This window comes from Uranotaenia lowii, chromosome 1 (genome assembly GCF_029784155.1).
Source record: "Uranotaenia lowii strain MFRU-FL chromosome 1, ASM2978415v1, whole genome shotgun sequence".
NCBI classification, from domain to species: domain Eukaryota; kingdom Metazoa; phylum Arthropoda; class Insecta; order Diptera; family Culicidae; genus Uranotaenia; species Uranotaenia lowii.
The window spans coordinates 164,999,074-165,017,345 of NC_073691.1; the positions used below are offsets into that span (position 1 = coordinate 164,999,074).

General features: G+C 34.5%; 2 protein-coding genes across 2 annotated transcripts in view; both read left to right on the forward strand.

Annotated features, from left to right (window-relative positions):
* Positions 1-18,272, forward strand: part of LOC129739410 (uncharacterized) — a 363,355-nt gene that overhangs the window by 167,897 nt on the left and 177,186 nt on the right. The window lies entirely within an intron of this gene.
* LOC129740477 (uncharacterized) lies at positions 9,192-9,852 on the forward strand. The gene is made up of 2 exons (XM_055732198.1): positions 9,192-9,368; positions 9,460-9,852. Exons 1-2 carry the CDS (start codon positions 9,347-9,349, stop codon positions 9,789-9,791), a joined length of 354 nt encoding a protein of 117 aa, XP_055588173.1. The 5' UTR covers positions 9,192-9,346; the 3' UTR covers positions 9,792-9,852.

The following is an 18,272-nucleotide window of genomic DNA, read 5'->3' on the forward strand; positions in this document are numbered from 1 at the left end:
TTTTTGTTGAATTTCAACCATTATCAAAGATTTCCTCATGAACTCGGAAAATGGTTAAAATTAAACAATTCAACAGGGTTAAAAAACAACAATTTTAGCAGTTCTACTTCAAATCCCAAAAAATGTATGAAAAACAATCATTTCTGGTTAAAAAATATGAGCGTGTACTTGCTTGGTGTGGATTGGGCACGGAATGTCATCTAACAGCCTTCTATATAACCGCAAAAGCACTCGGGAACCACAAAGAAAACCGGCGGAATTCCACTCCGAACTCTAGGTAGTGTCGAATGTCGCGCAGGACCATCTTTTTACTGTCTATATTGATGAGGATTGTTCTGGATTGTTTCCTCCGCTAGATCTCCTTTGAAATAAGGAAGAATCGGAACAAACAAACAAAGTTATTTTGTTTTGTTTTAGTCTGCATGAATGAGCCAAGGCAGCTTAGACCAGGAAGATCCATCTCGTCTATTTTGTTTTGATACTGAATGTTGGTTTTTGGAAATAACATGAAATTTATTATTTTTGTTACTGAAGTATGCGATTGGATTGATCGATTGAATTCAAATACTTACTAACAGTCGAAATATTCAATTATCAGACAGCTTCTTGCCTCTTCCAGCGGAATATCAACTGGTGCATTTCGACGGCAGATTGTTAATTGATATATAACAGATATTGTGTCTGATACAAGTAAACAGACATTATACATCAGACTACAGTCATCAGACATGAGACATTAGACATCAGACATCAATCATATACAACACACATCAGTAGTCAGCCAAATTTTCATCCATTCACGTGGGCGGCGAAATTTATTTTGGATCACTATACCCAAGAGAATATGATCAGTCATGGGTCATGCCATGACAGAAATATTCCGATAATGTGAATGTAAATACCATTCATATTCACGTGATGTAAATAAATTTCACGCATGATCCTTTGGGCCACCAGTGCTACTTCCAGACTTCAGAGCTCCGGACAGGTCTGTGACAGGTGGTGTCTGATTTTAAAGTAGTCGAAGATTCCTTTGAATTCAGCTACAGTATTTGAAAGATCCAAATACTGGTATTTCACTAGCTATTTGCTAGCATCCTCAGTGGGTAGTCGATAACCCACTGAGGATGCTAGAGAGTATCTAGTGAAATACTAGTATTTGGGTCTTTCAAATACTGTAGCTGAATTCAAAGGAATCTTCGACTACTTTGAAATCATAGTTTCATTCAGCTAAGAGCTTCTTCAAACCTTTGATTATTAGGTGGTGTCTCGTAATCTTGATAAAACGAAATATCATTAAAAAAAAGGAATCGAAATGAAAAGCAAAACAAACGTGGTTATCGATTCACGATGAATTTATTTGCATCACATTTGATTTAAAGTTAAGGGGGGGGGGGGGTAGGGCCTAACACTTTAAAAAAAAATCGATTTTTTTATTTTCTTATTGTAAAACATTTCAAGAATGTTGTGTTAAATTTTCAAGTCAATTGAAGCAAAACTGTAGAAGTTATAGGCCTTTATCTACTCCTATCTAATACTGCAAGAAAGCAAGAGCAGAAACTTCAAACGCGTTTTTCTCGAAAGCACATTTTTAAAGTCCGTGGACATCGTCATTTGAAAACTACTTATCCGATTCTTTTCAAACTTTGAACATATTTTCTACATATAAAATACCAGACCCCAACGTTTTTCTTTTTTATTTTTTTTACTTTGGGGAGATTTGACAGATAAAAAATGGCGGATTTTTTCGTGAAAAATCGTAGTTTTTACTTCAAACAGCCACAAAAATTTCATAAATTTTTTTTAAGTTAAATAAAAACGTTGGGGTCCAGTAAAACATCTATTAAAAATATTTTGCTCGGATTTTTTGATTTCAGATGATTCTGTGCTGAGAAACAGTGGCCACCGCAAATCCTGTTTTCTAAAAGGCATCCTCGAAAGTGCTTCGTCACCGGCTCATTTTTCAATATTTTTTTACGAAAAAATTACTAAATGTTCTTTTAACAATGCTTTGTATAATGCAAAAAAATTGAATACATTTGTTTGAACGATAGCTCTAGAAAAAAATCGTGAAAATGGTGTTTTTTTGTACCCGTTAGACCCTACCCCCCCTTAAACAGTTTATAAATACCCATCGAAAAACAACTGTGGAAAAATGAGTAATTCGAATACTCGTTATGTGAAAAGAAGTTGAAGCTAAAAGCAACGCTGTTGGATGGTCCTCGGAACTGATCTAGATTGAAGTGAAAAAAAGAAAACGTGGCACATATTATAATTTTGCAAATGAGCGGTCATGAAATAATTCCGGCACTAGAATTGATGAATTTAGTTAAATTGAAATTTCTTTGAGGAGACAACATGAAACAAAAATGAAATTTAGAGTAAGTCGTAAGGACATCTTGATCATGTTCACAATTTCAAGCGGGTTGAGAGGACAGCTTGAAATTGGAAGGCGAGTTGAGAGGACAGCCTGAACATATTGATAGGAACTTCAAGTGAGTTTAGAAGACAGCTTCAAATTGAAAGGCGAGTTGAGAAGACATCCTGAACATATTAATGTAAAATGCAAGTCGAGTGGAAAGTTTGAAATCGAATAGCATACCTTAACAACATGTTGAGATAACCCTTTAGTTTCTTTTAAAAAAATAATCAAACGAGTTGTGAGATGAGAGTAATCAGTAATAAAAGTCGAGGAATGAAATCGGCATCAGATATCAGCCGTCAGACATCTCTTCTACTTTATCTCGTGGCTTGAGACATCAGACATCAGACAACAGACGTAAGACATCATGTCCCATGAGACATGGGACATAAGACATCCCAAGTAATCAATAGTCACATACACTAAGGTTTTTTACGTGGTATGAATTCCGTCAATAAAGCAAAAGACTCGGAATATTTTCGCTCAAAAACGTGTTGATTCGCGAGAGCCGTGTAGAAGAATCGTATCCATGGCAAAAAAAAACTGTGTTAAAAGAAGCCGTGTTAGAAAAACTGAGCAAAATCAACCCGCGTTTAAAAACCTTAGTGTAGTTACTAAGGTGGTTACAAATTGACATTTGGCTTAATAAAAGGTGCACGTGAGAAGTGAAAAAAACATTTTCGTAAGTGCTTTATTTGTGCTTCTGAAAGAACATGAATAGACCCGTAGAAGTATCATAGAATATGTTTGTGCGTTCTGAGATTCAAAATCAATTATAACTATCATATTTTCTAAAGAACTCCTATCGAACTGTAGGTACCATTCTATCTCCTTCTTCAAAAGCTCAATTTAGTATTCCATTTACTTCTGTTGAAATATACTCAGCAGCACTTCATTGTCGCTCTTTTTCAAAAAGAACCACTGACCTAATGCTTGAAATTATACTTTTTTAAACTAGAATTTCAAAGAAAAAGTAAGGACACATATCAAAAATTCAAAACCAAACTTACAACGGCTTACGTTTGATTTCGAATCGGATGGGTCTGGTTTGGAAATAGTTGAAGCTTCATTTGAAGAATGCAAATGTTTACAATTATCATATTCAGCCTACTTTGAATAGGTGAGCATTGGTCACGATACAGAGGTAGTGTGATAAGTTCTTACCAAGAAGAACCAGGTTCAAATCTTCCAGTAAATTTTTTCAAGTTAGTATGAAATTCATTTAGAGTTGTGTTAGTTGTATATCCCAAAGTTAATAAAAATAAGTGAAAGTTTTTTTTTTGTTTTATTGAAGTTTTAGAAAAGGCTGAATAACCTTCTACCCAGCTTTGATTAAAGAACTTGAAAGTGTGGATAAGAATTTATATTTTCAGCTAAATAGAATGCTATACAGCCCTCGAGCAGAGCTGAGTAAGCTTTTAAGGGGCTGTTTTATGGAACTGTTGGTAACTTAAAATAAGGCTTGACATGAGACATGAGACATAAGACATAAATAATTTCTCTATGCTCGCCAATTTTGGAAGGTTTTACAACCATTGAAAGGAAAACAGACCAAATTTTTATAAAATTCGCTCCCCGAATGAAGCAGATACTAGTAAAATGTCATTTTATGGTAGCATATTTTCCCAATAAATTTCGACTCCAATTGCCAACCATAACAATCACAGAACGAACAAAAATTAAGGAAGGTCATTTTGTCGTAACTCCCAAACATCAATTTAAATGTTGGCAGCAGCAGCAGCAGCAGCTACAAGTTCGGTACAAACACTCGTTAAGGACAAACGGAAAAGTTTTCCTTAATCGGTTTTGTTCGTTTGCTGCTGCTTTCAATTTTTTTTCGCTCCATCGCTGTGCTCGGACATGTTTCACACCCTTTCTTCCGCCTTTTTCATTTTTTTTTTACTTCCCGTTTGTGACTCGGCACAAACACTTCCGAACCCTGGGAACAGGGAAAAATGATCCCACGACACACAGTCGGAGCCGGAAATTTTGAACTCCGCTGGAGGGGACCGATTCGGTGGGGAGTTTGGAGTACAAAACACTTGCACCCGGCACCAGTAAGTCAAATCAACCCACCAAAACAGCCGGAACCATCATCATCCATGGAGCAACAATTAGTGGAAGATATGAACAGCATTGTGAGCTTCCATTTGGAAAACGTGGCGATGATCATTTCCAATATCGTTACATGGAATGAATTTTGAAGGACTTTAAATTTTGAATATCATTCCGGTGGCAAGAAATAATCTTGCAACATGAATTTTCATGGTATGAATTACCCTATACCTTGCTCGTCATTTGTTATCATGAAAGTTACTTTTTTCCATCAGCTTTTGCCCTTTTCTGTCTTCTCAAGTGGACCCTTTTGACGGAACCGTTCATCTGTTGCCTAGAAGAATCTGAGTTGGTTAAGTTATGATTTTTGTGGTGTTCATGGTTTAGACATTATCACAGTAAGCCGGTGTCTGACTTGTAAAATAAAGATTATTATAAATCACGGTGTACAATATAATAAGGTGATATCTTCCCGATAATGTCGTCATTACTATCCATCTAGTGATCCTCGGTGTATGCAGCATTATCTTACGCGCGAAACTTTTTGCCTGGCTCGCTATTCGAAGATAGTAATGACGTCACTTGTTTACATTGAAACGAGTTGTTTACTCGTGTAAATAGCCTACCTTGTCTATTTATAACTTGATTATAAATTATACTTCTAAAAGAAACGGGTGTTATTTCTCGGTTCCCACATCTGGCGACGAAGGTAAAATTCTGGAAGGAGTTCTTTAAAGGTAGGAACCAATTCAATTTATTAAAAAAAAAAGAGAACTTAGTTCGAATTTCGATGTTTTTTATCAGGCAACAGCCGCTGCTATACACAGAAAAGAAAGGCGTAAGCCGCTGCTTTTCGCAGAAACTAGGCACCAGCCGCTGCAATTCGCAGAAACCGAGGCACAAGCCGCTGCATAACGCAGAAACCGGAGTCGCTGGAGTTCACAACGTGATCTGTGATTCGCAAAGAGAAACCTGGTCAAACAATCCAACTTTAGTGGAGGACATATCCAACCACCGGTTGCTAACGTATATTATTTTTCACCAACAACCCGTATCCAAGGTAATGTTTTTAATATATAAATTTATGAGTCACCAAGTAGAACCAAGTAGAGTTTATTATGGAAACTTTAACGATTTTCTTTTTGTATTCGATTCAATTCAAGAATGGAAAGTTGGAATATTTCACCATTTAAATTTAATCATCTTTCTGATACAAAAGTAAAAAAAGAATGGTTACGCTGGCGTAGAAATTTTGAAGTGATCGTTGCTGCTAGTGGAGAAAAGGATTCAACGAAATTAAGAAATATTCTCTAAGCAAAAGGCGGTATTGAACTTCAAGATTTATATTATTCTTTAGAAAGTAACAATGCTGAAAGCAGCTCGTCTAAAGAAGATTATTTTAAAACAGCATTAAATATATTTGACAAATATTTTTCACCTAAACAACACGATGCTTTTGAAAGGCATGAATTTTGCGAAATCGTTCCAACTAGAAATCCAGATGGAAGTTCTGAATATTTATCGAAATTTTTAATTCGCTGCTCAGATCAAGCCAAAAATTGCAATTTTGGAAGTACTCTGGATGAAAGTAGAGAAATGAGATTATAGATAAAGTTCTGATGTTTGCCCCTCCAGAACTTAAAGAAAAACTCCTACAAGAGGAAATTTTAGATCTTACTAAAGTTACTAAACTAGTAACTGCATTTGAATCGATCAAAATGCAGGCCAAATCTTTTTCTGAAAATACTCCAACTAATCTTCAAGAGGACATACATTTTATTCGTGGAATGAACAAGAACATGAAAGGTTTTAGAAGCGGCTCCTGTTTCCGATGTGGTATGAATGACCACTATGGAAATAATTCCAATAATTCCAATAATTCCAATAATAATATTTTTTGATTTTATTACTATTTCTTGTATAGTTTTTTTTTTACAGGAAATGGTGATGAACTTCTTTGGGTAAAAATAGGTGGTCTATTGATCCAAATCTTAATAGATTCTGGAAGTTCGAAAAACATTATCGATGATAAAACATGGCAATATTTGAAGAAAAACCATGCAGTAATTTGGTCACCAAAACATGTTCCTTTTACTGTTTTGCGAGGTTACGGGCGAGACGCGAAGCCATTAACAATCCTTAACGTTTTTGAACCCAAGATTCTTGTGGAAAACGTCAATTTTAGAAATGAAGTAACTGCTACCTTTTATGTTGTTGAAGGTGGATCTCAGTCCTTGCTTGGGAAAGAAACGGCAATTCAATTAGGTGTTCTATATGTAGGAATTCCGGAATTATCATCAACAAATAACATCATCCCAATCGAATTAAGACCTTTTCCAAAAATGAAAAACATTCTAGTGAGGATTCCAATCAACAAGGATGTGACTCCAATTGTTCAAAAAGTAAGACGTCCACCGATAGCACTTTTGCCGCGTTAGAAGATCGTTTGGATCAGTTACTGGCAAACGACATTATCGAACCAGTTACCGGTGGGGCAATCTGGGTTTCACCGTTAGTAACAATTGTGAAGGACAACGGAGATTTTAGATTGTGCGTTGATTTTATATTTTAGTCGTCTAGATATTAAAGATGCCTTCCACCAGGTATGAAAAATATTATTTTATGTACATTTGAATAAATTTTCAATCACAAATTTTTTTTTTTAATGTTACAACTTAGATTGAATTGGAAGAAAGTTCTCGTTATATTACGACATTTATTTGTCATAAAGGAATGTTTCGGTACAAACGTCTTATGTTTGGAATTTCGTGTGCACCTGAAATCTTCCAAACTATTATGGAACAAATTTTAACTAAATGTGAAAATTGCTTAAATTATATAGATGATATCATTATTTTTTGAGAAACTGAAGAAGAACACGATGTTGCTTTTAACAGAGTTATGGAGGTTATCAATAAACGAAATATCTTATTGAATCAAAAGAAATGTATTTTGAGGGTAACTGAAATTTAATTTCTTGGACATCAAATATCAAGTCAAGGAATTCGGCCAACCGAAAGTAAACTTGACGCGTTGAAGAAATTCAGAGAACCCAAAACTTCAGAAGAAGTACGAAGTTTTTTGGGTTTGGTAAACTATATTGGGAGATTTATTCCGGATTTGGCAACTTTAACAGCGCCACTTAGAGAACTTATTTGTAGAGGAAAGAAGTTCAGTTGGGATGAAGATCATCGAAAATGCTTTGAGATTCTGAAGGATAAAATTACGGATGTTAAAACTTTATCATTTTTCGATAATACTTTAAGAACCAGAGTTCGGCAAGCAGATGCATCCCCTGTTGCCCTAGGTGCGGTGCTCGTTCAATTTAAAGAGAATGTCGATTCTAATCCTAGAATAATAGCGTTTGCAAGCAAAAGTTTAACAGTAACGGAGAAGCGATATTGTCAAACTGAAAAGGAAGCTTTGGCTTTAGTGGGGTCAATAGAAAAATTTTCTGCATATTTAATTGGAAGAACTTTTGAACTAGAAACTGATCATAAACCATTGGAAGTGATTTTTTCTACTAATTCTTCACCTTGTGCTATAATAGAAAGATGGGTTCTACGTTTGCAGTCCTTCAAGTATTCTGTCAAATACCGCAAAGGAAGTGGAAATATTGCAGATTCTATGTCACGATTGGTTCCATACGAAGAAAGTGAAGATTTTGAGAAAGATAATCATTTTATAGCGTTGGCAATAAGAGAATCGGTTGCAATCGATGTTGATGAAATTGAAAATGCATCTAAAGATGATCAAGAACTATCAACAGTGAAAGAATGTTTAAGGAGCGGAAATTGGAATAATATAATTGCAAAACCATTTCAACCATTTTCACATGAATTAGGCTTGGTGGGAGATATTTTGGTAAGAGGAAATAAACTAGTTATTCCTACGGTTCTTCGAGAAAGAATGCTTCAGTTGGCTCATTAAGGACATCCAGGGGAGTCAGTTATGAAGAGAAGATTGAGAGATCGAGCATGGTGGCCATCGATGGATCGTGATGCAAAACTATGTGTTTCACGTTGTGAAGGGTGTCAACTGATTGGACTTCCAGGTAGACCAGAACCAATGAGTCGACGTCAACTTCCTACGATGCCATGGATAGATATAGCCATTGATTTTATGGGACCATTCACGACAGGTGAATATCTCTTAGTGGTCATTGATTATTACAGCAGATACAAGGAGGTGGAAATTTTAACAAGAATTACTTCACGCGATACCATAGACAGATTGGACAAAATTTTTACTCGCTTCGGCTACCCGAGAACAATAACATTAAATAATGGTCGTCAATTTATCAGCCAATTGTTCGAAGAATATTGTGTGTCCAAAGGAACTTTGTTGAATCATACGACGCCATATTGGCCACAAAAAAATGGTCTAGTAGAGAGACAAAATCGTTCACTACTAAAACGCCTTCAGATAAGTCACAGTTTAGGAAGAGATTGGAAGCGTGACTTGAACGATTATCTTATCATGTATTACACTACTCCACATTCAATCACGGGGAAAACTCCCACTAAACTAATGTACGGAAAAACTATTAGGTCGAAGATTCCTACTCTCGATGATATCACTACAGCTGTGCCTATTTCTACGGATTATCGTGATAAAGATTGAGTCCAGAAATACAAAGGAAAGGTGTTAGAAGATTACAAACGTCATGCTAAAGTTTCTCATATTGAAGTTGGCGATACTGTTCTTGTAGAAAATTTAATTCATCCCAACAAATTAACGACTACTTTTGACAAAACGAAATACATAGTCAAAAGTCGAAATGGTTCTAGAGTAGTTATTGAAGCTTCAGATGGGAAAACTTATGAAAGAAACGTAAAACATCTCAAGAAAATTCCTGCCGGTGTTGGTATGGTAAAAGATCAATCGACAGGTAAAAGTTAAATGGTTTTCTTTAATTGTTAAATTTAAACTGCATTGTTCAAAGCATTTCTTGAATATTTTTCTTTTATTTTATGATTTAGACTCGGGAAATAATCAAGATAAAAAAGAAGGAGAATTCGATGAAGCAAATGGTTTTGAAGATGGAATGAGTTCTACCTACATAGGACCACCACTCTCGCAGCATAGGATTTCGACAGATCCTGAAAATGATCAACCCGAATCTATTAACCACAATCCGGAAGAACCAATAGAAGATCCAGTAAATACTACTTCTGGTGTTGATACGAGAGAGGGTTTGCAAGATGGAGCAACAGCTAGTTCAGACGAAGAATTCAAAGGATTTGAAGAACCAAAAGAAAAGCGAAGTCGAATTAGGAAAAAGCCAAAGAGATATGATAACTTTATATTGTAATTGTTTCAAACAAAAGGAGAGATGTGGTGTTCATGGTTTAGACATTATCACAGTAAGCCGGTGTCTGACTTGTAAAATAAAGATTAAATTATACTTCTAAAAGAAACGGGTGTTATTTCTCGGTTCCCACAATTTTCATCAAAAAATCCTCCAGTCCATTGTTGAAAAGTTAGTGAATGTCGTCTGAACGTCTACCTCATCAATTCACCGACGCAAGCGCAGTTTTCTAACTAGAGATCCGACTAAAATTATTCGAGGCGATCGGTCTCCGGGAGGTGTCGGAGAAGGCCACTCTGGATAAAACAGCATTTCAGCTGGAAGAGACCCTCCCATGAAAATAGTTTTTGGAAAATAACCTGAAAAAAAATATTTTGGTTTTAGCACAGTTTAAAATAATTATTATCGATTAAACTCACCTTAAAAGGTTTTGAAATTCAATTGCTTTCGTAGTGTTGTATTAGACTGAGTCGATTTGGGGTCATTTTTGAATTCCTCAAACCCTGGGGCCTAAAAAGCTTCGTCGTGGTCCAAAACTCATCCATGATTTTTTGCAGAATTTTTAAGTAACGTTTACATGAGTAAATTTGAACTTTTAGGTTTGTATGGGAAAATTGAATATTTTGTACTGAAAAATCAACATCGTTTTTGTTTCTTCTGTGGAACCGAGCCAGCTAATGGTTTTTGTGCCAATTTATAAAATTCTTTTAGGAAATTTTCCGCTTAACAACTTTGTCGAAGACCGTAACTTCGTATCTTATTAGGCAAAAAAGTTATTAGCAGTTTAATAGGGGTATGTCTTTTCGCATTGATAAACATCAAATTCAATTGACATCACTGCATGGCGCCTAACGAGATATTGCATGACTACTTTTCATGCAAAACTTCGCGAGGCTCCAGCAGTGATGTCAATTGAATTTGATGTTTATCAATGCGAAAAGACATACCCCTATTAAACTGCTAATAACTTTTTTGCCTAATAAGATACGAAGTTACGGTCTTCGACAAAGTTGTTAAGCGGAAAATTTCCTAAAAGAATTTTATAAATTGGCACAAAAACCATTAGCTGGCTTGGTTCCACAGAAGAAACAAAAACGATGTTGATTTTTCAGTACAAAATATTCAATTTTCCCATACAAACCTAAAAGTTCAAATTTACTCATGTAAACGTTACTTAAAAATTCTGCAAAAAATCATGGATGAGTTTTGGACCAAAACAAAGCTTTTAAGACCCCAGGGTTTGGGAAATTCAAAAATGACCTCAAATCGACTCAGTCTAGTGTTGTATCAAACTAGTAAACCAATTTTTGACCAGTGACAACTGAAAACAATATGATTGCTTTGATTAATTCAGATCGAGTAGTCTGCCAGAAATCCGTCTGAATTTCAGACGCTGAAGTTGGTCTCCAGGGCGAGTACCGCTTCGGGTGTGTTAATATACCAAAACACGGTCTCGTTCAACCAGTGAAACCAGACAAAGATTTTTGTTTCTGTCATTTCAACAATGGTTTTATCAGCGAAGAATTGGTCCTGGAAAAACGGACAAAATCCGAACGAAAATCGGACGGCTTTTAACTTTCTGACAGTAATCGGTTCGTTTGCGAGACTCGCTCCGGTCCCAGTTGGGGTAAAAGTTTGTTTTCTATTTCGATTCAGATAAAAAACCTGTCAGCAATGTGCAACGAACTATTTTATTCGATTTGGTTCTCATTGTAAAACATATGACTATCCACACCGTACGGCAGAGATCAATGGGTTCATCGTCATTGACAATGCAATGGTAGCTTCAGGGAGTCCAAAAATGTCCTTCAAAAGGGAAAAAACCCATAATCGGAACATCGTTTTCTCCAAACCGATGCCAAACTACATCAAAAAGAAATCGAAAAAAGCGATTCCCTCCGGCATTGCCACCAATGGCTCAAGTGGCCCCGTCTAGTTTGGATCGTAAAGACATGTTGTAGATTTCAGTGGGATTCGAATTTTCGTCCTATCCTCATATATTTTCCTCTACCCTAGAAAGGTTGAAGCGAGAACGTATGGTGTGCAGTTTATCTTCGGAGAACAATTGTGTGAAAATTCACAGCGGAAAATAGAGTACGACGACGACGAGTTGAAATTTTTAGTACAGAAAATATCTACTAGGAGCCAACCGGGTAGAACAAACTCCGAACCTTACGGGATGACTGGAAAAAGGGATGGCCTGCACCGAGGAATGGTTAGAAAGACCTTCACTAGACGAAAACTATCGGTTTATTTCCGGTATTGATGCATTAAGGTTGAACGGTTGTAAGAAATTTGTTCTACTTTTGATGGAAGGGTGGTTTTTTCAGTATTTCTGAAAGGATTCATAATTCATGCTTCATACTTCAAACTTCATACTTCAAACTTAATTTTTCATACTATATACTTTTTGTAATATTTTTTAACATTGTAAATTTTTTTTCGGTACTGTACTGTTTAATACAAAAAAAATCAACTCTATCTGGAACGTAATGTAAGAATTTTATCTGTATTCAGTGAGTTTCTAGTCTTCTAGCTATAGTCAGAGAAAACTGCATTGAGTTCCATTCATTGAAATTAGATTTTCATTGCATCGGTTTATTATTAAAAAATAAATCAGAATTATTAAGCTAAGGGAACATGCAATAATAGAATCTCTACACCTAGCTGAGCTGTTAAGCACATGTTACTTTTATTAATTTTAAACGATGAACAAGACAAAATGAAAGACAAATAAATTCATATTTCATATGAAAAAAAAACAAAAAAAAACTGACAAAAATGATGAAAATTTAAAAAAAAAGAACAAAAATAACAAAGAATGACATAACTGACAAAAATAATGAAAAATTCAAAAAAATTAAAAACTGACAAAAATGACAAAAATGACAAAAATGACAAAAATGACAAAAATGACAAAAATTACAAAAATGACAAAAATGACAAAAATGACAAAAATGACAAAAATGACAAAAATGACAAAAATGACAAAAATGACAAAAATGACAAAAATGACAGAAATGACAAAAATGACAAAAATGACAAAAATGACAAAAATGACAAAAATGACAAAAATGTCAAAAATGACAAAAATGACAAAAGTGACAAAAATGACAAAAATGACAAAAACGCCAAAAATGCAAAAATGACAAAAATGACAAAAGTGACAAAAATGACAAAAATGACAAAAACGCCAAAAATGCAAAAATGCAAAAATGACAAAAATGACAAAAATGACAAAAATGAAAAAAATGACAAAAATGACAAAAATGACAAAAATGACAAAAATGACAAAAATGACAAAAATGACAAAAATGACAAAAATAACAAAAATGACAAAAATGATAAAAATGTCAAAAATGACAAAAATGACAAAAATGACAAAAATGACAAAAATGACAAAAATGACAAAAATGACAAAAATGACAAAAATGACAAAAATGACAAAAATGACAAAAATGACAAAAATGACAAAAATGACAAAAATGACAAAAATGACAACAATGACAAAAATGACAAAAATGCAAAAATGACAAAAATGACATAAATGACAAAAATGACAAAAATGACAAAAATGACAAAAATGATAAAAATGACAAAAATGACAAAAATGACAAAAATGACGAAAATGAAAAAAAATAAAAAAAATGACGAAATGACAAAAATTACAAAAATTACAAAAATTAAAAAATTACAAAAATTACAAAAATTAAAAAATTACAAAAATTACAAAAATTAAAAAATTACAAAAATTACAAAAATTACAAAAATTACAAAAATTACAAAAATAACAAAAATTACGAAAATTACAAAAATTACAAAAATTACAAAAATTACAAAAATTACAAAAATTACAAAAATTACAAAAATTACAAAAATTACAAAAATTACAAAAATTACAAAAATTACAAAAATTACAAAAATAACAAAAATTACAAAAATTACAAAAATTACAAAAATTACAAAAATTACAAAAATTACAAAAATTACAAAAATGACCAAAATGACAAAAATGACAAATATGACAAAAATGACAAAAATGACAAAAATTACAAAAATGACCAAAATGACAAAAATGACAAATATGACAAAAATGACAAAATTGACAATAATGACAAACATGACAAAAATGACAAAAGTGACTAAAACAACACAAAAGACTAAAATGACAAAAAAATTACAAAAATAACGCAAATAACATAAATAACAAAAATGACAAAAGTCACAAAAATGATTAAATTGATAAAAATGACAAAAATTATGAAAATTGCAAAAAAATGACTAAATGACACAAACATGACAAAAAAAGAGAAATGACAAAAATTTGCATATGAAAGATATGAAACTAAGTGTGAAAAATAACCTTTTAAAAAAGTCTATTTATTAAAATATTATTTAATCAATCTTCATGAAACTTTCAAATCACATATTGGAATGTTTTCCGTTTTAAAATTTTTTTTGCACGTATTCAATTTAACAAAGTAATGATATTTTTATTTTTATTTTCAGGGTAAAACGGTTCAATCAACACTTCTTTGGGATGTCTCCGATCAAATAAAATGGCAGGTTTGAGTTTCCGATGATATATTTTGTTAAACATTTTTTTCTATCAAAATGAGTTATACTTATGTAATTAAGAACTCGTAGTCCTAAAATATCTCAAATTATATTTTAAAAAATCAATACGACCAGAGCTAAATTACATCAGTTTTTAATATTCTTATAACAAAATTGTAACTCGCTTGAAAAGCATAGTTTGATATTAAGCAGAAAATAACCTTACATCAATATTAATCATCAAGATACGAATGTTTCGAGAATTTGTAGTGGAATGAAACACGCATAATGGAACTCCATTTTTGGTATCAGAAATAAAATTTCAATTTCCAGAATCCGTTGGGCGAAACCCAAAACAGACTGGTTTGGACGGTCGACTTCGATGTCCGTGTTTCATGAAAAGATGTAGTTCAAGAATATCTATCAAAATAAGATATAATCCAGATTGTAGAAACTTAAAATCGAACGTTTTTAGTACACCCATAGAAGAAGTTGCAAAATCCAATGCCTTTTAGGCTAATCTCATAAAGACTCGAGCTCCCGAGCAAAATGATGCATGACCACTACATCCAAACGAAACAAGAAAACCATTTTACGAGATTTTCAACCTATTGGTTAATTAATCCCAAAAAATATAGTGTGAATCGAACTCACTCTTCTCGGCTTGTCAGTCCGATATCATATCCAGTGTACCATCTGAGTCGGTTAGCAAACGATAGTCTTCTTTTCATAATATTTCTGCCGGGATTCATTGAATTTTAAGACTGCTCACGACCCTGTCATTGCTAACTTAACACAGACACTGACAAACAAGTTGAAACGAAAAACAAAACAAACTGTCCAAAATCAAAGTCGCTTAGACGATGGCCAAACAATTATATGTTCTAACTAAAAAATTAAAAATAACCCTTCGTTTCATGACTTTTTATTTTTCCTAAAAAATCATTTTAAACAGTTGAAAATGATGTCAACAAAAAATAATTAATATAAAATACGATTTTTCCATTTTTGCATACATAATTTTTTGCAAATTTGTTACTTTATAAAACGAAGGGTTAAGATTGAATGTTTAAAGGAAAACATAATTTTAGTGTTCACTGAGGAGGAGCGAATGCCGTTGTAGCTCGAAACGTCTGGACAACAGGTAAATTTTGTTTTTTTTTTATATATGAAAACTCGCCGAAAAAAAGTCGATAAAATCCAAGAGCTTTCTTATATATCTCATAACTGTCTGTCCCCAAAAGCTTTCCAATTTTTCATTACCTTTAAAATGCCCGCCACATTCCCCCCCACCAAAAAACTCAATTGAGTCCCCTGGTAATGGACGCTACTGTTCCCAGCATGTCGACAGCATACAAATAACAAACCGCGAACAAGACTCTACTCATGCTGGGAACCATTTTTTAAGCTATATGCGAAGAAATGGACGAGAAAAAATAATTACATTTACGTTAACGTTTGAATCTCAGTGGAAATATATCTTTTTAAGAGATCCACAGAATACGACAAGAATTTACTAAACTAAATTTAGGTTAAAAGATATGAAGAAAAAAATTTGAACTAAGGCTGTCTTGAAACTCAAATTTAAAAAAAAAACTGAACTAAAATTAAATATTTAAAGGTAAACAAAAAAACTAAAAATACTATGACGGATACGATGGTTGGTGGTTAACGAACATGAATTGAGATATAGTATCAAATTTGTTTTAAAGGTGGATCGACTGTTGATGATTTTGATTCGATTGGGTAAACTATTATGTTTGGTAGGCCCAATGAAGGAAATTCTTCGTTGACCTAGAGTAGCCGATGATCTTCTACGCTGAAGATGACTTGATTGTCGGGTATTATGGATTCGGATTCCCATGGTAAAGCTCATATTTCTATTGGTTGAAGAATGAAGATTATCAAACACAAATAGATGGTTTGTAAGTCACACATTTCTGTGAGGGGCAAAATATTGTGGGATCTTTCAGAATTAAGCTGGAAAGTTGGAAACAGTAATGGAAGATTAAATATTGTTTTCAGGCAACGGTTTTGCAGTGTTTGTAAGCGTGTTAGCAGGGATACCGATGCTCTTCCCCAAAGAATGATTTAATAATTTGGAATAGAAGTAAGACAGTAGTAAGACATGACGTGGCACAAATTGCTTTATACACCAAAGAATTCCACAAAGTGATGAGACCTTGCTTTCCAATTGCATTAAAGGGTGATACGGTCAAAATTTGGTCAAGGGAAAACGCGTGTAAATCGGTGAAATCGTTTCTTTTTCAAGTTTAATTAGTATAAAATTCAGGAAAAATATTCAGTTAGGCTTCCGCTTTTCCAAATCCGAATTGCCTGGCCCTTACGCTTAACCCCTGCCATCAGATTTTGTACAGCCACCTTGTCCACCTTCTTCGCCGCAGAAAGCCAGTTTGCCTTGAACTGCTGCTCGTCCTTAGCAGTTTTTTTTTGGTCTTCTTTAGGTTCCGCTTGACAATAGCCCAGTATTTCTCAATTGGGCGGAGCTCTGGCGTGTTGGGAGGGTTCTTGTCCTTGGGAACTCTCTGCACGTTGTTGGCGGCGTACCACTCCATGGCCTTTTTACCGCAATGGCAAGATGCCAAATCCGGCCAAAACAGTACGAAACAACCGTGTTTCTTCAGGAAAGGCAGCAGACGTTTATTCAAACACTCTTTCATGTAAATTTCCTGGTTGACAGTCCCGGAAGCTATGAAAATGCTGCTTGCCAAACCAGACGTAGGTTTCGTCGTCCATTACCACGCAGTCAAACTTCGTCAGCATCGTCGTGTACAGCCTCCGGGATCGCGCTTCAGTCGTCGTATTTTGTTTATCATCGCGATTTGGAGTCACTACCTTCTTGTAAGTCGATAGTCCGGCTCGGTTTTTGGCTCGATGCACGGTTGTAGACGATACACCCAGCTTATTTGCGGCATCTCGGAGAGAGAGGTTAGGGTTTCGCTTGAAACTACCGGCAACTTTCTTTGTCGTCTCAGTGGCTTCCGGTTTTCGATTTCCCCCCGATCCAGACTTCCTAGCTGTCGACAAACGTTCCCCAAACACTTTAATTACATTTGTACCTGTTGATTTGGCAACTTTTAGTGATTTTGCCAGCTTTGCGTGCGAGTGGCTCGGATTTTCGCGATGCGCGAGCAAAATCTTGATACGCTGCTCTTCTTCCTTGGACGGCATTTTGACAACTGAAGAGTGAATTCCAAAATCAAAATAGGAGCAACATTCTACACACACCTTCAAAATGAGGGGTGTTCAGGTTTTTTAAATGCAAAATTGAAAGAAATACGTCAAGTTGATATTGAACAAATTTTGACCGTATCACCCTTTATATAAAAAAGATTCTTCTGACACATGCATTGAAAACTGCATTAAAAGTGGAAATACCTGGAAGGATTGACTTGTTTCTCTCAAAGAGAAGATTCCAGTGGAGGAGAGATCCTAAATTTACGAAATTCCATGTAAGAGTTGTCCGGTGATCTACATCAGCCAAACTTGCCGTAAATTTAAAGTTCGGCCCAAAGAGCATAGGAATGCCGTTAAAAACAAAGGGATCAATGAATCGAGCGTGGCTCTCCACACAACAAAATTTGACCAATCCATAGTAGGAAATCCAGAGTAGGAAATGGGTTACAATAATTGCCTTGAAGTAATAGACTGAGTCGATTTGGGGTCATTTTTGAATTTCTCAAACCCTGGAGTCTAAAAAGCTTCGTCTTGGTCCAAAACTCATCCATGATTTTTTGTAGAATTTTTAAGTAACGTTTACATGAGTAAATTTAAACTTTTAGGTTTGTATGGGAAAATTGAATGTTTTGTACTGAAAAATCAACATCGTTTTTGTTTCTTCTGTGGAGCCGAGCCAGCTGATGGCTTTTGTGCCAATTTATAAAATTCTTAAGGGAAATTTTTCGC

Bases quoted from the DNA above. Each gene is read 5' to 3' on its own strand.
- LOC129740477 (XM_055732198.1), top strand. From the start codon at position 9,347: ATGGTAAAAGATCAATCGACAG. The intron at 9,369-9,459 runs GTAAAAGTTAAA...TTTATGATTTAG, and splicing joins GGTAAAAGATCAATCGACAG to ACTCGGGAAATAATCAAGAT.